Here is a 21819-nt window from a genome sequence, read left to right on the forward strand (position 1 = left end):
GCAGGAGGTTCCCAGGATTGTTGGTTGCTAAGGGTATTTCCATACAATTATAAAGGGGGTTGCAGAAGGAACTTTCCATACAATCAATCACCAAGGAGGGTGTTCACAATAGCAGATAGACTTGCCAAGCAGGATAAGGTTACAGTGGTTACAGGTACTGTGAACAGTGTGAACCACTCTTAACTGAGTGCAGCATGACCCAATAATACATCTGAGGGCCCAAGGTAGGAAGGGAGAAGCTAAATGGAGCTTATCAGTCTCACAGCTAAGATGGAGTCAGTCAGGCTAGCACAAGTTAGGTTATTACACTACAAGTGCAACCACATGTCATCCTGGTGTGAATATGTTGGACTTCGTGCAGAGGACTGCTGATATTATACAATGCAACTACGGGCACAAAGCATTGCAGAGGAGGGGCCGAAGTAGTTGCTGCTTTGTCAAAACAAAATATTTACAACCAAAAGTAGATTTTAAAACCACTGGACCAAGAAAATTATGGTACCATCTAAGAATAAGAACACTCCTCTTTATTATTTTCCTTGATTTTCATTTATTTATGCAAAGCTTTTAGCTTGCAGTGAATGCTGAGAATGAAGTACTCAGACAATTCCAGCTGAGCGGGCCTGGGGGTAGCTCTTCTGAGAGAGTCCACCCCAGAATCCATCCACCATGTATTTATTGAAAGGGCTTATATTAACTACAAACATTCACTAGTTGGCTATTTGAGGTCAGTTACTGGGGCACTGGTGACCTTGTACAACACTCAAACTGCATTCTTGGGAGGCTGTTTTCAGCATTATCACACCACACACTCTACTCCCTGTCCTGTTTTCAGGGTCAAGGAGTTTCATTCTCATGCACAAATAACATACACCTAGGCTCAGTATTTTTCCATGCCCTGACCTCAAATGCCTTGCACATAAGCTTGAATATGTTGTCTTGCACCCCCACACATCTCCCCCTTTTTTAATTCTTAGAGCATGCTGGTCATCCAATGCAAGGTAAGCTTCTATTGTTCTTCCCTGGTCATAGATGGGTTGGGTGGGTGCACAGAGCCATCTGCAGATGCCTAGCAAACAGATACAAAAAAGAATAAATATAGCGGCCATCACCCAAATGTGTATCTTTAACCTAAACAACCAAGTGTTGGGGTTTAACCATTGAAAGCCTTCTTGTAATTGATGAAGGGTACTTGTTTGTAATTGCGGCAACCATTCTTCAAGTTGTTTGTTTAATTCACACTGGAGTGGAAATTTGAGAAGACAGATGGTCGTGATAAGCCCCTTGGAGATGCTCTTTCACTCTCTCCCGAGCATATTGGGAGCTATTATATGGCAGGAGTGTGATACAGATAGAAGTATATTGCCAATCACAATGTAAATTTTGATGGGTTAGCCTGCCACTGGTCCCCCAGCCATTCAACAGCGGCTTCAAGAGCCTCCAGGCAAGACAGAACAGTTTTATCAATATTTACCTGTTCTTGAAATTCATGGGTTACATTATATACCATATGGTTCACCACCAAGACTTCCTGAATAGATTCTGTCAGAAAACAGCTGCAGTAACTGCAGTTGCTTATATAATAATAGCTGAGACTAAAAAGGCAATTAAAGTGGCCAGAACTCTTTTTCCCAAGTCTGAGGTAGTGTTTTCTAAATAGCTGCAGGGTGGAATCTCCTTCCAAGCTCCAAGTTAAATTTACAGAGAGCCACAATTCTGCACACTGTATTAAGAGTATAATATAGGTTGTATTTACTGTGTAATGTTTCAATGAGACAAGTATGTAGCATACCAACTACTGGGAGAGATGTTAGTACTATAAAAGGATTGATTATGCTCTATGTTAGGAACACCTTGCCCAAACAGAAGTATATAGGGCTGTGTAGTACAAACCAGGACTGCATCAGTAACATTATTGTGCAAAAATAGGGTATAGTTGCCACCACTAGTAATGTACTCCCCATATGAAAGAACCTATTCAAAAAAGAAAAAGGAAGATAGAATCTCCAAATTTGGGTATGAGCAGGGCTTAAAGCTTGTTTCCCTTTTAGTTTTAATGTTGGTCCTTGAAAGCCCATACTCGGACCAGGTGATAGAACTATTGGAGGGACATCAAAATCCAATAGTCTGATTTGCAGATATAAGATAACCATGGGCACCCCAATCAAGTAAGGTGCCATTATCAAACAGAGGCCCTTGGTGTGGTACAACTTGTCTGCATGGAGACCACTAGATGGCCTCAAACTTGTATCGCCAGTTCCTCAGACAGCATATAGGAAGATTGGGCACTTGTGTAGCTTCATTAGAAACCTCAGTAACATTAGTAGCAACAACAGAAATAAAGGTCAAATTTGCAAGTTTAGCATCCCTTTTGGGCTGATAGTAAAGATACTCCTGAGGAATGAAAGTAACACACTTACCATGTGCTATTGTGAAAAACAGAGGGGAATTACTAGACAATAAAGTCAAGGAGTCATTACGTTTAATTTATCCCAAATTTTTAGTTAAAGGGTAAGACAGGGGCATCCATCGACCTCCTGTCCAAGAAGTATCATTAGATGACAAAGAGGTCAGCATCTCACCATGTAATAACATTAAAAAACAGGGGATTTAGAACATGACTCCAATGAACATGTTCTTGAGCTGATCGCACTTGGCATAGGACAAGAATTACCAGCCACCCCAACATCCTTATCTGTCTTACTTTCTCAGAAGTTTCCCCAATTACCGCCAGATACATAAGAATCCAATTCTTTGCAGTTGCAGGGGCTCCCACAGATGCCTGTTGATCCAATCTCTTTAGCTGTCCCCAGGTAATAAATATCAGGTGACTTCTGAGTCATCACCATCATTGTCAGTTGATTCTCCAATGGCAAGTCCTGTTCTCTAGGAGAGAGCCCCATATTCCCCCTTTTTTGTTTATTAAGATATACTTTAAGAGTTTAATGAGCTCATTTAACAATGGCCTAACTGGTTGAGTAATAGGGGATGCCAGTCTTGTGTTGTATGTGTTAAAGATGCAATGCATATGTAAATTGAGCACTAAGATAGTAAGGTCTATTATCAGTTTTTATAGTTTGTGGAAGGCCTAAAGTTATAATAGATTCAAACAAATGAGTAATTGCATTCTTTAGTTTTTTTCTCTGGTCCAGGGGGTTAGCATGTACAAGCCTGTATAAGTGTCCATGGTAACGTGGAGAAATTTAAAAAGTTGAAAGGGTGGATACTGAATAACATTAGTATGCCAGATAGCATTAGGCACTAGACCTCGTGGGTTGGCACCAAGCCCTAAAGAAAAAGCAGAGAGAGAATGCTATTGGCAATCAGGACAAGTTTAATAATCATGTGAGCTTGAGCAAGTGTGAAATAAAACTGTTGTTTAAGACTGTGGGCATTCTGATGAAAAAAAGCATGATCAGCTTGAGTTCATAGAAATGCAGAAGAATCTGCAAACCACATTTGTGGTTGTACCAGAGCATCAGCTTGAACGTTCCATTCTGATAAGGGACCAGGTAGCCCAGAATGAGAGCAAATATGTTTAATGTAAAGAGGGTGATGATGGGCACAGAGAAGCTATTGCACTGCAAGAAACAAAGCTAGTAGAGATTCATTAGTAATGCCCTTCACATGTGCAAGATCTAAATGTGTAATACTATATACCACATAAGCACAATCACTAACTATATTTATGTCTTAGTGAAGAAAAGTTTGTAAGGCCAATATCAGGGCATCTAACTCCTCCTGTTGCACAGTTTTAAAAGGCTACTGGATTTTGTTTTGCATGGCATCTTGCCACACTCTAGCTGTCTTTTCAGTTTTTTCTGAACCATCTGTAAAGACAGTGGTGGTGTGAAGTAAAGGCTTAGAGACACCAATAGATGTAAATTGAACAGGCATAGTTTGTAAAAAGTTTAGAAGCTTAGAGGCTGGTAAATGGAAGCTGATATTATCAATAAAGTCAGCCATTGCTACTTGCCAATCAAGATCACAAGCTACGAGAGTATGAAATTGTTCCTTGCTTAATGGTAGGAAAAGAGTAGCAGGGTTATATCTTGAGAATTGGACACAATGTCAGTGCCCCTTTATGAGAAGACAAGCTATTAAATCTGTGATCTTTTGTATATGTTTAGAGGGATTGTGAGACAGGTAACTAGCACATAGAATAGAGAAATGGCAAAAGATAAAGCCTACCTGTTAAACTAAGGCATGGAAGGGATGGATATTTTAAGTGATTTTTACCATATGTTGGCCCTTGAAAGTTCTTAGAATGTGACTGCAAGTCACCAGGATAATAAACCTGCATTGAGTTTGCTTAAGTGTGTAAAGAAAAATAGAAGAAAAAATCCAAAAAATGTTTTAAAACGTCCTTAGGTGCTAGCCATTTTCCTGTATTAGCCTTTAGCTGGAATGTCTTAGAAGTGAGCTTGGGAAAGTAGGGCTGTAGCTGATTTCTTCCCAACTGCTCCAGGCTCCTTAGGCAGCCTCTCTTTTTAATAGCCTGCCACCTGTGCTACTCTTGCCCTGAGAGGAAGGAAGGAAGATTACAAGTGGCAGCGAGAGGCCAGAAAATAACCAGGTGGTAAAGTATGTGTATAAGTGCAGAGGCAGGAGGCAAGAAGGTAACAGGCTGGGAGAAAAGCATTCACCTTATCTTCCAGGCCACCTACGCCTGGAGCCAACCTTGCTAGGTAAGGTACTGAAAATATACTGGACTTTTTATTATTTTTACCACCCCCAAAAAGAGAGGCTCACGGGAGGAGCAGACATGCAGCACAGGGTCTGCTTTGAAGTTTTACAGCCACAGTGTTTTTAAACATTTTATTAAAAAGTGAAACAAAGACTCCTTACTGCTGCATCTATATTCTGAAGCTGACAGCAGCTGACAGAGCTCATCCACCTCAGCCTAGTTAGCATTTAACATATGGTTTGGGAGAGGGCTGCTTATTAGCGGGCTTCTCCCCCAGGAGGCCAGGAAAGACAAGGAATTGCTTATTAGCTGAGACATGCAAGGGGTGGCAGGGAAGGGCAGAAGTAGGAAAAGCAGCAACACAGCAAGCAGCAGTCCACTTTCTGGGCACAGTTACTAAGACATGTGACCATCGTGAGAAGAATTTTCAGGACCGGGCTGAAGCTGCTTGCAGCCACCCAAGGACTACGTCTGTGCCTCTTGGCCTCCCCTCCATCATCACAACGCAGAAAGGGGCAACTTGCCTAGACTGCCAGTGACTAAATGGGCACTTCATGGCATCTTAACAACTCTCCTGTCCCAGGTCTTGGTGGGCAGCAAGAAAGCCAAAGCTTTCTGGGATAAAACCCAGGAGGCAGCATCCAACTTCCTGTTATACTTCAGGGAAACAGAAAAAAGACAACACCAGAAAGGCCGAAGCTGGAAGTAGGAAGTGAGAACTTGCATATTAAGAAGACAATCATAATCAGCCGCTTTCCTTCCCTCCTGGAGGCACCCCTCCAGTAGAGAAGTTTGTCAAGGGGATGAGGCCACCCAATCATATAGATGTTCGGCTGACCAGGGGTCTTATCCAAAAACCGCCCCTTGGGCAGTCTCCAATCTCCTTAAGGGGGATGGGAGGTGCTGTTGGCTGAATGGTGCCAACAGATGCAGGTCCCTTTAAGGGTAGAGGAAAGGAGGGCAATGCCTTTTCTATAGTGGGAGGAAAATGATCCAGTCCATCCTTATCATCACTAGAAAATATCTTTGGAGTAGAGAAATCTCTCCCTGTTGTTCTGGTTTCTGCCTTTCCTTTTCCTTTAAATCTCCTGAATTCCCTTCAGGTGGGGAAGATGGGTGGTCTGACTCACCAAAATCTGGCAGATAAAGAGGATACAATGCAGAGGGTACCAGTGCCCAGGTGGTCAAAATAGTAACAGTAAAATGATCATGCTCGTATCCTCTTTTCAGGCAGTGATCTACCTGCTCCTGTAACTCTAAATCTAAGGTTCCTTGATTGGTAAACCAACAGCATTCCTGCCAAATTAAGAGCATAAGCTTGTTTAGAGCTCCAGGCTCTACAGTGCACTGGATAGCCTTAAATAGCTGCTGCACTGTTTTAAAAAATACTTTCTGCTCTTTGGTCATTTCTTGACCCATGATAACCTAGCCCCTGATATTTTACATGTGCATCCCATCCTCCTGATGGGAGTCAGGACTGTTTCTTACCGGGATTCCCCGAAAATTGATGAGCTCTCCTCCTTCACACGTAACTTCAAGGCAATCACGTCAGGGTCACCACTTTCAGAGCTTATAGCTTGCAGTGAATGCTGAGAACGAAGTACTCAGACAATTCTAACTGAGTGGGGCTGGGGGTGGCTCTTCGGAGAGAGTCCACCCCAGCATCCTTCTACCAAGGATTTACTGAAAGGGCTTGTATTAACTACAAACATTCACTAGATGGCTATTTAAGGTCAGTTACTGGGGCACCTGTGACCTTGTACAACACTCAAACTGCATTCTCAGGAGGCTGTTTTCAGCATTATCACACCAAACACTCCACTCCCTGTCCTGTTTTCAGGGTCAAGGAGTTTCATTCTCATGCACAAATAACATACACCTTGGGCTTCAGTGTTTTTTCATGCCCCGACCTCAAATGTCTTGTACATAAGCTTGAATATGTTGCCATACACCACCCACAATTCATTCATTTAGTCCATCAGCAAACATTAAGTGAGCTTTGTTCCTGACACTGTTTCAAATACTGGCAAATCAGCCATGAGCAAAATTTACAGAAATCCTAGCATCATTCTAATGCTCATTTCCCTCATCAAACATGTTCTGAAAGTTTACTCTGTTCAAGGTATCATGCTAATGTTTAGGATCAAAAAGATATCCTAACCTAAAATTAAGTACAGTTAACTACTTTAAGCCCTTGGGGGTCCCTAGTGGTCCCCTTCTGAATCACTTCAAATGTTTCAGCAATGAAGGAGTTCAGGCTTTGGAGTTAAACACACCTGCATGGTATCCATTCTCCAGTTCACGTTGACTTTGTTCACTGCTCTCCAGTGCCTGGTGGAGTGCTGACACATGTGACATTCAAATACAGTTGTTTTGCTGTGGTTGTATAACACTAAGTCACTTAGCCTCTATAAACCTAGGGCTTTTTATTGTAAAATGGGAAAAATTAATACACTTAGTTTCCCCTAATTAATAATAATTTCCCTTTGCTACTCTTTAGTTAAATCTTAAGAATTAATTTTCAGGATAAACTTTAAATGTTCTTTATAATTTTTTATTTGCCTTTACTGTCTTCTTAGCACCAAATGGGACATTTCTAACATTATGTCCCAGTCACTACTTGCATTAATTTCTTTTATTATTGTTTTTATTTTTACTTTAGGTTCTGTGGTACATGTGCAGGTCATGCAGGGTTGTTGCATTGGTGCATACATAACCAGGTGTTTTGCTGCCTCTATTCCCCCTTCGTCTATATCCAGCATTTCTCCCCATGTTATGCCTCCCCACCCTCCCCACCTCCTGCTCTCCCTCCCCTAACCCCCCCAACTACTCCCAGTATGTGATGCTGCTCTCCCTGAGTCCACATGTTCTCAGTGTTCAACACCCACCTATGAGTGAGAACATGCAGTGTTTGGTTTTCTGTTCTTGTGTCAGTTTGCTGAGAATGATGATTTCCACATTCATCCAAGTCCCTACAAAGGACAAGAACTCATCATTTTTTATGGCTACATAGTATTCCATGGCGTATATCTGCCACATGTTCTTTGTCCAGTCTATCATTGATGGGCATTTGGGTTGGTTCCAGGTCTTTGCTGTTGTACATAGGGCTGCAATGAACATACGTGTGCATGTGTCTTTATAATGGAATGATTTATCATCCTTTGGGTATAAACCCAGTAATGGGATTGCTGGGTCAAATGGAATCTCTATTTTGAGATCCTTGAGAAATCACCACACTGTCTTCCACAATGGTTGAACTAACTTATACTCCCACCAACAGTGTAAAAGTGTTCCCATTTCTCCACATCCTCTCCAGCATATGTTGTCTCCAGATTTTTTAATGATTGCCATTCTAACTGGCGTGAGATGATACCTCAATGTGATTTTGATTTGCATTTCTCTAATGACTAGTGATGATGAGCATTTTTTTATATGTTTGTTGGCCTCATATATGTCTTCTTTTCAAAAGAGTCTGTTCATATCCTTTGCCCACTTTTGAATGGGTTTGTTTGGTTTTTTTCTTGTATATCTGTTTTAGTTCTTTGTAGATTCTGGATATTAGCCCTTTGTCAGATGGGTAAATAGCAAAAATTTTTCCCATTCTGTTGGTTGCTGGTTCACTCTAATGATTGTTTCTTTTGCTGTGCAGAAGCTCTGGAGTTTAATTAGATCCCATTTGTCTATTTTGGCTTTTGTTGCCATTGCTTTTGGTGTTTTAGTCATGAAGTCCTTGCCTATGCCTATGTCCTGGATGGTTTTGCCTACATTTTCTTCTAGAGGTTTTATGGTGTTAGGTTTTATGTTTAAATCTTTAATCCATCTGGAGTTAATTTTAGTGTAAGGTGACAGGAAGGAGTCCAGTTTCTGCTTTCTGCACATTGCTAGCCAGTTTTCCCAATACCACTTATTAAACATGGAGTCCTTTCCCCATTGCTTGTTTTTGTCAGGTTTGTCAAAGATCAGATGTTTATGTGTGGTGTTGCTTCCAAGGCCTCTGTTCTGTTCCATTGGTCTATGTCTCTGTTTTGGTACCAGTACCATGCTGTTTTGATTACTGTAGTATAGTTTGAAGTCTGGCAGTCTGATGCCTCTGGCTTTGTTCTTTTTGCTTAGGATTTTCTTGGCTGTACTTGCATTAATTTCAAAGGGAAACATCGCCATCTTGTGGACCTGTAGTCTCAGAATGTGACTGAAAGGCAGCCCCTGGTCTTGCTTGTAATCTCTCTCTTCCTGTCCACCAGCTCCATCTCTGGGTCTCTATCGAGTGTCATGTAGCCTTGGGAGGAGAAAGCCAGGAAGGGCCAGGACAAGGACAAGGAACCTGGGGAGCAAGTGAGCACAGTCTCAGACTGCACCTGGGTGAAGACTTAATAGAGGCACATTGATCATAGGTAATGAGGGAAAGTCCAAGTCAGGACTTTTCAACCACGTGAGGTTGAAACCAGGGTCAGGACCAAGTACCAGGCCAAAACCATCTCCAAGATCCTCTAGGGAGAAGACAGAGTGTTTAGACCCAGAGGTTGATACACAGAGGGCTCTTCAGGATGAAACAGCAAGCAAAAGTATGCATGGGTGTACAGGCTGGAGACAGATTCAAGGCACTGAAAACCAAGTAGTTCAGAATAGTGGCTCCAACTTCAGAACTAGAAGGCAACATCAGTCATACCACAGCATAATAAAGGAATCTGGGGATCTGGATGATGTGCATCTGTGTCAGGAAGCCCTGAAAACTCCGATAGGTCTTTTACTTCTTATTCCATTTCTTCATGCTTTCCTCTTCCATCCTCTCTCTAATCATCAAAAAATCCATCACTCTCCTGGCATTAGCTTCTATCCAGATGTAGCCTCCCCCGTCTTCCCCTAGCAACAGATAGTTGTAACACAGCTTACCCCAAATCTAGTCCTGTTTCTCTGAGACTGAATTTATTTGCTTTCTTATTTCTTATTTGCTTATTTCTGAATTTATTTGCTTGTACCCTCTGTTTTCTGTTTCTCTGTTCCCCTTTCCAGCCTTCTTTGGATTATTTGAATATATTTTAGAAATTCATTTTAATTATCTATGGCCTTTTTTGCTTTTGAAAAGTGTATAAAACTTTTATTTTTTCTTTTTCCACTTGTGTTTTAGGTTCAGAGGTTACATGTTCAGGTTTGTTACATGGGTAAATTGTGTGTTGGCAGGGTTTGTTGTACAAATAATTTTGTCACTCAGGTCATGAACATAGTACCCAGTAGGTAGTGTTTTGACCCTCTCTCTCCTCCTAACCTCCACCCTCAAGTAGGCCCCAGGAGCTGTTGTTTCCCTCTTTGTGTCCATGTGCACTCTAGGTTTAGTTCCCACTTATGAGAACATGCAGTATTTGGTTTTCTCTTCCTGTGTTAATTTGCTTAGGATAATGGACTCCAGCTCCATCCATGTTGCTGCAAAAGATAAGAATTCATTCTTTTTTATGGTTGTGTGGTATTCCATGGTGTATATGTACCATATTTTCTTTATCCAGTCCACCATTAGTGGTCACCTAGGTTGCACATCTTTTCTATTGTCAATAATGCACTGCCTGTGTGCATGTGACTTTTTGGAAGACTGATTCTATTCCTTTGGATGTATGCCCATTAATGGGATTGCTGAGTTAAATGGTAGTTCTGTTTTAAGTTCTTTGATAAATTTCCAAACTGCTTTTCATAGTGGATGAACTAAATTACATTCCCACCAACATTTCCTTTTCTTCATAACCTCACTAATATCTGTTATTTTCTGACTTTTCAATAATAGTCATTCTGACTGGCATGAGATGGCACATCATTGTGTTTTTGATTTGCATTTTTGTAATGAGAAGTGACATTGAGCATTTTTTCACATGCTTGTTGGCTGTGTCTATGTCTTCTTTTAAGTATCTGTTTATGTCTTGTGCACATTTTTTAATGGAGTTGTTGTTTTGGGCTTGTTGATTTGATTTGGTTAAGTTCCTTATAGATTCTGGATATTAGACTTGTGTTGGATGCATAGTTTGCAAATATTTTCTCCCATTCTGTAGGTTTTCTGTTTCTTCTGTTGATAGTTTCTTTTGCTGTGAAGAAGCTCTTTAGTTTAATTAGGTCCCACTTGTGAATTTTTGCTTTTGTTGCAATTGCTTTTGGAGACTTTGTCATAAAACATTTGTCCAGAACCAAAACAGCATGGTACTGGTACAATGAGCACATAGAGCAATGGAACCCAGAAATAAAGCTGCACACGGGAAAGGACTCCCTATTAAATAAGTGGTGCTGGGATAACTGCCTATCCATATGCAGAAGAATGAACCTGGACCCCTTCATTTTACCATATACAAAAATCAATCCAAAATGGATTAAAGACTGAAATGTAAGACCTAAAACTATAAAAACCCTAGGAGAAAATCTATTGCCTTTTTAGGTATATCGCTATGTTTCATTTTTCAGTGGTTGTGCTAGAATTATAAATACATCCTTGGCTTTTCACATTCTACTTAGGGTCAATATTATTCAATGTAATATTGTAAAAAACTTAGAACTATCTAGCTCCATTTGCCCCACCCATCTCCAACCCACTAGCATCCTCTATGCTCTAGCTGTGATGTGTTTTACAACTGAATACATTACAACCCTCCATAAGAAATGGTTCTAATGTTTACATTAAATAGTCACATGTATTTTCAAAAACTTAATAGGAAAGTAAGCCTTGTTTTACATTTATCTAGATATTTACTATTTGTGATATTCTTCATTCCTCTGGTATGATGGAAATCAGAGGATTGGAATGCTGGACATCTGAACTATTGTTCATCCATTGTGTTTTTCTTTCCTCTGTATCTTTGCTTTTCAACAGTTTGGTTATGGTGTGCCTACATATCATTTTCTTCATATTTAGTTTGGGATTCACTACACCTCTTTAATCTGTAAATTTATATCTTTCACTAAATTTGGGGAAACAGTGGACATTATTTCTTTAGACATTTTTTCTGCCTCGTTTGTTCATTGTCTTTTTCTTATAATACTCCAGTTATACACATGTTAGACCTTTGCTATTGTTCCACATGCCCTGGGAACTCTGTTGATTTTTTTCAATGCTTTTTCTCTCTCTTCTTTAAGGTAAATAATTTAAGCCCAACCAACAATTTTTTAATTTCAAATACTGTATTTTTAGTTTTAAAATTTCCATTTATTTTTATATTTTCTATTTATCTCCTGAGATTTCCTATATGTTCATTTATTATAAGTGTATTTTCCTTTTCCTCATTGATCATCGTAATAATAACTGCTTTGAAAGTTCTTGTCTGGTGATTCTAAAGCCTGGGCTAGGTATTTGATTATTATCTTTCTTCATGAGGATGGGTCAAATTTTCATGATTCTTCATATTTTGAGTAACTTTGGATTATATTCTAGAATTGTAAATGTTATATTGTGGGGATTCTGGATTCTGTTATATACCTCCAAAAAGAACTGATGTTTGTTTTAACAGACAATGAACTTGCTAAGATAAAATTTAAAATTCTGTCATGCCTGCAATGAATGGCAGCTCCATGTGTACTGTTCTTGGACTGCCCATATGTACATCGTTCACAGGCTAGTCAGAGTCTTGGACAAATTGACTTTGGTATTCCCTTCTCTGGCTCTCTTGTCTCTGGCATTTATCCTTGCTCTCCAGTGGCCCTGGATATGGCTCCTTTCTCTGGTTGCTCCATCCAGAAAGTTAGTTGGCTTTCTACTAAAGTTTTAGTCACACCAAACCACCACCACTCTGAAACTCCCCTGGGGCAAATGCACAAAATTAGAAAGCTCACCCGATGCCAATTTCTTCCTCCAAATTTTGACTGCTCTTCAAAAATCTGCTTTTCTTGTTCCAGAGACTTCTAGAGCAAGACAAAAATAATAGAAAGGAGTATTGTTTATAGTTTATGATTATCTGCTAGAGATTAAACAAACTTATTTCTTCATATCTGAGGCAGATCTTTGAGACCATGAAGTTTAGAATATACATCTTCCAACTTGAGGACTAAGAGATGCATGATTTCAGGGAAAACAACACTTTTCTACAAGATTAAATTACCATTTCCCAAGAAAAATGAAAGCTTTTCTTTTTCCCCTAGGAAGAATTAAACTGTGAGTCTCTTAGATGGTCTATTGTTAAGATTTTTAGGATTTTTAAAAATCAACGTTGTACTGTAGGTGTGAGCCAAAGCAAAGTAAGAAAAAGAAATAGCATACATATTAAAAAGTAAGAATAAATCTCATTATTTGTATATAATTTGAATATCTAGAAAATCTAAGAGGGTAAATTGCAGAAAAATTCTATAAGGTCATCTCTACCAGCCCCATAAAGAATAAAGGTAAATAATTTCTAAAGGAATGAAATAAAATGTTTAGAAGATTCTAGATCCACAGAATGTTAGTTGATACCTTTCATTATTTGGGGCAAGGTCCAGGCTTCCTGTGTCTTCTCATCTTCACATCTTAAGTAGAAGTGTGATACAACATTACCTGTACCTGCTCATATACAAGCAGCATGCAGTTGCTCTGAACTGATCAATTTAATCCTTCATTCATAAAAATGAATAGCCAACCAAGGGTTACCATATACTTGAGGGAAATCACCAACAAAAGAAAAAAAAAACATAAACAAGCAGAACAATTGACCATAGAGCAAATGGACAATCCAGGAAACATCATTAAACATTAAAATAATTTCACTTTCTCTCAGAAAATTCAAGAAGAAACTTGTATCCATAAAACAGGAGGAAGATGCTACAAAATAGTCAGAGAACAAAAAAGAGTTCGTGAAAACTAAAATAAGTTAAAAATTAAATTGGAAAAAAAAAAAAAAAAGGAAAAGCCAAAGAAGTGTCTCAAGTATAAAACAAAATGCAAGAGACAGGAAATATGAAAGAAAAAACTGAATATCGATGAGGTCAATCCAAGAAGGTCAATACCCAATATGCATTTCAAAACAGTGGAAACAGAAAATAAAGGAGAAAATAATCTAAGAAATATTCAAAGAAAAGTTCCCAGTATTGAAGACAGGAGGAGGTCTTCAAATTGAAAGGGCCCATGGAATGCCAAGCAGAATAAATGAAAAGAGATGTACACTAGACACATCCTTATGAAATTTGAGATTGGTGGGTATAAAGAGAAGCTCCTACCTGTTTCTAAAAATTTTAAAGGATATCTACAAAGGAATAAGGATAAAATTTGTGTGAGGCTTCTAACTAACAATACTGGATAGTAGAAGACAAAGACAATGCTTGCAAAATTCTAAGTAAGAATGATTTTTTAGCCTAGAATTCTGTACCTAGCCAAACTGCTTATAATGTGAGAAAATGAAATGGAAAAATTTTCAGATACTTAAGGTCTTTGAAAATTAGCCTTTTTTATATTTTTCCTGAAAAGAGTAGCCAATTGATATGGTGAATAATGCTGCTTCTGCTCACAAAACAACAATAAAACAAACAAACAAAAAACCTTAGATATATAGGAGTGGGGAGAGGAAATAAGAGCATTATTCAAATATTGGGCAAATGTAAATATACCATGATTTTGAATAAGAAGAAAAAATGATGTTTGGCCTTGATACTAGAAACATTCTACTTAGAATAGTGCAAGTTTCTTGATATAGAATTGCATTCCCTGTATTATTAACTGCAGCTGTAGTGAATAAGGGTTACATAATTTAACACAGCAGGTGCTGTTTATTGGATCTCCATTTTCAGAATCAATCAAATGCTATTTATTTGCTTTTGATGTTTAGAATCAATTTCTACATGAAGCACCAAATACTTTGAACTCCAATTACAGGACGGGGATATAAATGTAATAATATTGGAGACAAAATACTTGAAAACTGAAGAGAGGGAGACCTGGAAGGAAGAGTAAGGACAACTTCTTTATGGGGAATCAAAACAGACATCTAAAAAGGACAGCTCAATAAATAGAGATTTGGAGATAGTATTTAAAGTTATAGGCACTCAATTACAAAATAATAGCAAAGACTGGGAACCAACCCAAATGCCCATCAATGATAGATGGATTAAAAAAATGTGGCACATATACACCATGGAGTACTATGCAACCATGGGAAAGGATGAGTTCATGTCCTTTGCAGGGACATGGATGAAGCTGGAAACTTCTCAGCAAACTAACACAAGAACAGAAAACCAAACACTGCATGTTCTCACTCATAAGGGGGATTTGAACAATGAGAACACATGGACACAGGGGAACATCACACACCTGGGCCTGTCGGGGAGTGGGGGCCTAGGGGAGGCATAGCATTAGGAGAAATACCTAACTTAGATGATGGGGTGATGGATGCAGCAAACTACCATGGCATGTGTATACCTATGTAACAAACCTCCACCTTCTGCACATGTGCCCCAGAACTTAAATTATTATAATAATAATAAAATAAAAATTAAGAAAACCCTGCACCATAGCCAAGCTCCTTTTGGAGAAAGAGGAGCTTGGGCAGGAGCAGGAATGGTTCCTTGTGCTCTCATCTTCCTCCCTGCACTCACAAGCCCGAGTCCCAGCTCCAGGCACTTTTCACAGGACCAGACGCCTGGTCATTTAGAAAGATTAGGAAATAGCCAGCTAATCAGAAGATTGCAGGCAAGAGGCAATGTGAAGGCAAACAGTGGAGAGGGGCCTCAAGGGAGGGAGTGTTGAGTATTATTTAGGATTACAGTCCGTAACCCTCCATCCCTGCCCATCCAGGACTCTCATCCTGGGAGTCTAGATAACTCCCAGGTTTCAGGCTGGAGGGCAGTTCTCCGACTGAAACAAGGAATACTACAGGGAGAACAGTGTGGAGGTAGTGCAGGAGGATAATTGTTATAGGGTTCAGTTTTGTGCAAAGTGAACCATAGCACTTAAAGCCTACACAACACGACTTAGTACCAATATCCTGTCATGGTCTTTAATAATCATTTATGTATTATTTTTGTTTTCTCAGATAGGCGATAGCCTCTGAAAAAGCATTTGCTGTTCTATTTGTACACTGCTTTACACAAAGTGAGAACAATAGCTGTAAAAGCATAATAATAGCTAACATTCACCTACTTACTATGTGCCAGACACTTTTCTAATGGCTTTGCATGTATTAACTAATTTAATGCTCCCAGCAACCCTGTGAGGTAGGTACTTTTATTATTCTTATTTTACAGATAAGGAAGCATCTTGTCCCAGTTAAGACAGTTAGTGTTTTATACTCTTTATACTGCATTAAATATTGTTCCTGAGGACCGTCAAAAACATGTAACATTCTGACAATCATAGACATAAATAGTATTTAATATTTTGTCTCTGTATTTATTTATGGGACCACTTTTAGGCCAGAGTCTTGAAAGTATTAAAATTCTGAGTACCAAAGAAATTAAAAAATTTTTTTGCCAAGATGGTAGATTGGAGGCAGTGTTAGCATGCCTCCCCAACTTGGAAAGACAAAATAGCTTGTAGAAATTCACACTGTGAACTTTTTTTGAAGAAGCAACATAGGAACTTAACAGGAAAACTAAAAGAAACCACAGACCCTTAGAAAAAAGTAGGAGGCTACATCCTACACCAGGAGCCAGGCAGAAAACAGACAGTGAACCTGCTCCACATCGAGCATACTGCTACTACAGCCAGCAACTGAGAAAGTCAGCATCAAAGACTATCACCAAGGAAATCACACACAGAGGCTTCACCCCTGAAGGAACCCAGAACTTACAAGCAACTATAAACACAAAGTCGCATCCTCAAGAAAAAAAGAAATTTAAGAAAAAAACAGTTAATTCCAAAATAAATTCAAAAATAATTAAAAGAAATAGTCTACCTAAATGAGAAGGAACCAGAAAAATAATTCTGGCAATATGACAAAAAAGAGTTCTATAACACCCCCAAAAGTGTCAGATATTTAAAATTTTATTGCATTACAAGATGATTATTGACATACAATACCAACCAATATCGAGCCATTACGAAGTATTCTAGATGATTTGTTAATAATGTCTTTTGTTACACGTTTTACATGTGTAGTAAAAGAGACTGTTTTCTTCCTTAGAATCCTGTTAGAGATGATGAAGAGATTAGTGAGGAAGACCTTGAAGAAGATGATGATGATATTGAAAACATCCTTGAAGAAGAGTTTCCAAAAAATGAGGAAGAGATGAGTGGTGAGGAAGATGAAGAACAGGAAACTGATGCAATTGAGCGCCTAAGAGGTGAACTGGGAGAAAAATTTGAAGCAGAGATGCATAATTTACAAATAATGCAGGTTATTACTTTTCCTTCACTTTTTATAATTCAAAAAGTAATATTTGAGAATCAGACAAAAGCAATTTGATTCGTGCCATTTTTTTAAACATTTCAAAGATGTATATTTTAGGGCTGTATTCTCTTTTATCAGTACCATTTAACAATTATGTAATAAGTCCATAAATTAAGAGCAATGTGGAAGCCACAGAGGGTCAGAGTAAGTTTAGTCACCAACACGCAGCCACTTGGAAGCTGAAAAATATTTGTGTTTTGGACTGAAGTAATCAGTCACCAGCAGTGTCCACATGCTGTGACTGACTACTACCAGCCTTTTTCCCACTAAATATATTTGGTTTTATGATTTTTCTTATCAGGATGAACTCGAGAGGTATTTGATACCAATAATTTCCATTAATGGAGCTCGGAAAAATCACATTGTACAATATACATTGGATATGAAACTGAAACCATTGGTGGAAAATCGTGCAAGCATTTTTGAGAAATGTCATCCAATACCAGCATCCCTTGCCCAGAAAATGCTCACCTTTACCTACAAGTATATAAGCTCATTCGGCTATTGGGACCCGGTAAAGGTAATAAGCAAATGCATCTGAAAGCCATGTTATTTCTTTATTTTTTTAAGGCATGTCTTTTTTTTAAAAGGAAAAACGGGATAATTTCAAAAATTATAAGTATTGTGTAGTAGTCTCATCTAACTATAAAAATACTTTGGAATTTAAAATGGAATCATTAAACTTTCAGCTTTTCTTTTATCACCAACTGTATAACATAGAGCACACACCTTCACCTCCCCGAGTTTCTCCTTATCTCTAGCATTTACTCCCATCCTTGAACTTCACTCTAGCCCAAGAATTGTAGTGTTGACACTACCATTGATCTGTAACAACCGTCCTGAGGTAGCTCTCAGGGAGGGGCAATATTACCATACTGTTTCACACCTACTATGTCAAGTCCAGGGATAGCTGATGCTCGCCCATCTGATGCTATAAAAAGTTATTCACACCTAGCATTGATCAATTGCTCAGTCTTCATCATCACCAGTGCAAAGATGTGGGACCACTCCTTCAGTTTCATTCCTATTCACACCTTAGGCTGCCTTTTATGAGTATTTTTCCCTTTCATGACAACTCTTAATATTTATGTGAGTGGTTCAACTGTACAAAAATATGGAAGAGACTCCAGTGGGATTTGCCCTACCAAAAGATAATCCAAGAACCCAATTGTATTAGTTATCTCTGGCTGCCGTAACAAAATACTACTGGGTAGCTTAAACAACAGAAATTATTTTCTCACAGTTCTAAAGGCTAAAAGTTCAAGATGCCAGCAGGGTTGGTTTTTCTGACAAGGCAAGGCCTCTCTCCTTAGCTTGCAGTTGGCTGCCTTCAAACTGTGTCCTCACATGGCCTTTTCTATCTGCCCACCCTGATGTCTCTTCCTCCTCTTGTAAGGACACCAGTCCTACTAGATTCAGGTTCCATCCTTCTGACCTCATTTAACCTTAATTATCTCCTTTATTAAAGGCCCTGTCTTCAAATACAGTCACTTTGAGTGCTAGGGCTTCAAACAGAAATTGAGGATGTAAGGGAGAGACAATTCAATCCATAACATCACCTTAGGAATGGACCTCTTTGTGGAGATAAATTTGCCTGTGAATAAATGCAAACAACCTTAGACTCTTTGACAGACACATTCAGTATGCATTAAACATACTATAGAGGAAGTAGATGGACTATAATTATCATAAAATGAAAGCCAATTAAGAACTATTACATTGATTACATATGGGTGTAAAATAATGTGTACTTTTCCACAGTTGTTTAATATTAATCTTTGATTATAATTCATATTCTTATTCTGTAAGGAAATTTTTTTTCTTATATTACAAATTGTTTTTTTCAAATATATTTCAGGGAAGCGCTGTATAAATTCAAACTAACTTTCAAATTCAACTATGTATATGTTGCAGCTAAGTGAAGGAGAAACAATCAAGCCAGTTGAAAATGCAGAGAATCCAATTTATCCTGTAATCCATCGTCAGTATATTTATTTTTTATCTAGTAAAGAAACAAAAGACAAATTTATGAAGAACCCAATCAAATATATCCGCCAACCCAAACCTAGACCTACTGTGCCCATTAGGATTATAATTGTGGGGCCTCCAAAATCTGGGAAAACTACAGGTGAGTGTATGTTTGCCTTTGTTTTTCTCAAACATAAAATAATCTGCTTGTAACTGTAATAGGTTCATTACCCAATGCACATGGCAGGTCAATTCACCAAGACACTGGGTTACAGCAGAAAAAGACATTTAATCTTAGGGAAGCTGAGCAAGAAGACAGGAGGAAATCTCAAATCTGTCTCCCTGAGGAATTTGGGGCTAGGGTTTTTAAGAGTTTTGGAGTAGGCTGAATTGAAGTGCAAAAATCATTGATTGGTTGAAGAATGTAGGGTGAAGTCACGGGACAGGGAGATGGAGAAACTGAATTCTCCTGCTGTTTTGGTTCCTCTGTGGGGGTCTTTAAACTGGTTGGTGTCAGCTATTCTGCTGGCATTTAGGTTCTGCTTAAGCAGTTCTTTAACAAAAGCATTATTATTCCAACATCAGAGTCCTATCTATCTTAAAAAGCCTTGTGAGTCTAACATCAGAAATCCTACTTACAGGAATGATGGGGATGCCAGTGGTCAGTAACTAGTCTATGTGACTTTCAGTTACAAAGAAGTGTGTCAAAGTGTAGCCTGATTCAGGCTTATTATAACTATATTTCTGTCCAGAATTCTTGTTAATCCTGTGAGGATGACTTCACCCTGAAAACCAGTGCCACTTCTTCAGAAAACCAACTATCAAGATTGACTCAAAAAGAAATATAAAACCTAAATAAACCAATAACCATCGAAGAGAAGGCATTTGAAAATATAACCCAACTCTGAAATGGCCCAGAATCAAATTGTTTTAGACAAAAACTATAGCAAATTTTCAAAGAATTAAAAACTCAAGAGATAATGCCTGTATTTTTATAAGCTCTCCCATAGCAAGAGGAAAGAGAGTCAGTTTCCCAAGTTATTTTTATTTTCTTTTTTATTAAGGCATATGGTTCATACAGTCAAAAAGGCATATAGGATACAAATCCATTTTTTAATTAACATGACCCTAATATCAAAATCTAACCAAGATAATACAAGAAATTACAAAGTGATATTCATAATTATAGTCAAATATCCTAAGTAAAGTATAACAAGTATATGAAAATATTTTATAACTAGTCACAATGGCTCATGCCTGTAAACCCAGCACTTTGGGAGGCCAAGGTGAGAGGATTACTTGAACCAGGAGTTCAGGACCAGCCTGGGCAACATAGTGGGACCTCATCTCTATGAAAAAATTAAAACATTAGCTGGGCATGGTGGCACATGCCTGTAGTCCCAACTACTCAGGAGGCTGAGATGGGAGGGTCACTTAAGTTCAGGAAATTGAGGCTACAGTGAGCCATGATTGTGCCACTGTACTCCAGCCTAGGCAACAGAGTGAGAGCCTGTCTCAAAACAAATAATAATAATAAATCAATTATCTTAATCATAGCTGGAAAGGCATTCGATAAGTATTTCTGTAATGTTTTGTGTAACTTTGGACTTTAAGGCATACAGTCCAAAATCTGGTTGGTTGTAGTATATCAAGATGACATAACAATAAAAAGAGTGGATGGTCACAATGAGAACAAAATGGAAAGGGCAGATACAGGATATATTTCCAAGGAAAACAATAAGTCTTAATGACTAACTGAATAGAGAATGAAGAAAAAAGATAAGGTCAAAGATTAATTTGTCACCAGGAATAATAAAAGGGAGTTTTATATTCCAGTTCTTCAGATGAAAAGTTTATTTTGGCTTTATAAAGTTCTTAACATGACAAAAGAGTCTATAATTGTTAGAGGAAAGGGGTCTAGAGTCAGACCCCAAGAAAGGGTTCTTGGGTCTCGCACAAGAAAGAATTCAAGGTGAGTCCATAGAGTACAGTGAAAGCAAGTTTATTAGGAAAGTGAAGGAATGGCTACTTTGTAGACAGAGCAGTCCCGAGGGCTGCTGGTTGTCCATTTTTATGGTTCTTTCTTGATACTATGCTAAACAAGGGGTAGATTATGCATGCTTCCCCTTTTTAGACCACATAGAGTAACTTCCTGATGTTGCCATGGCATTTGTAAACTGTCATGGTACTGGTGAGAACGTTGCAGTGATGACAACCAGAGGTCACTCTCGTGGCCATCTTGGTTTTGGTGGGTTTTGGCCGCCTTCTTTGCTGCAACCTGTTTCAACAGCAAAGTCCAAAATGACCTGTATCTTGTGCTGACCTTTTATCTCATCCTGTGACTTAGAATGCCTTAACTGTCTGAGCATGTGGCCCAGTAGGTCTCGGCTTTATATACCCAGCCCCTACTCAACATGGAGTTGTTCTGGTTTGCATTCCTCTGACATAATCATACCCTAAATGTTCACAAAGATAACAATATTTTCCGAAGACAGCAGAACACTGACATGCAATGGTGAAAATGTAGACTAACTGATATCTCAGATATTTCCTAAGACAGCAGAACATTACATGCACAAGGTGAAAATGTAGACTATCTGATATCTCATTTTTTGTTGAAATGGTGGTTGATTTTTAAACGAGGTGTCAAATTTGAGAGTTTAATCATGGTTAGAACTTCAAAAAAATAGATCTGGTTCCAGCATTTGTGCAAAGCTGAGGTTACATGCTCTGTGACTCTCACAGGAACTTCTTTGTTGAGTGATCCTGATGGTGGTCTCTGGTCAGTTAATCACTGTCCTCAGGGGATGAGATGGGTTCTGAGTATCCTCCACCCACTGCTATCTC

The 21819-nt window shown here is 38.7% G+C and overlaps 1 protein-coding gene across 1 annotated transcript in view; it reads left to right on the forward strand.

Annotated features, from left to right (window-relative positions):
- AK9 (adenylate kinase 9) overlaps nt 1–21819 on the forward strand; it is a 218214-nt gene that overhangs the window by 178346 nt on the left and 18049 nt on the right. Inside the window, exons 29-31 of the mRNA XM_012438434.2 lie at nt 16738–16950; nt 17306–17524; nt 18919–19132. Of these exons, the coding sequence (XP_012293857.2) occupies nt 16738–16950; nt 17306–17524; nt 18919–19132 (646 nt within the window). The remainder of the gene's footprint in view (nt 1–16737; nt 16951–17305; nt 17525–18918; nt 19133–21819) is intronic.

Source organism: Aotus nancymaae, unplaced genomic scaffold (assembly GCF_030222135.1).
Source record: "Aotus nancymaae isolate 86718 unplaced genomic scaffold, 86718_ANA_hifiasm-v0.15.2.pri h1tg000040l, whole genome shotgun sequence".
Classification (NCBI taxonomy): domain Eukaryota; kingdom Metazoa; phylum Chordata; class Mammalia; order Primates; family Aotidae; genus Aotus; species Aotus nancymaae.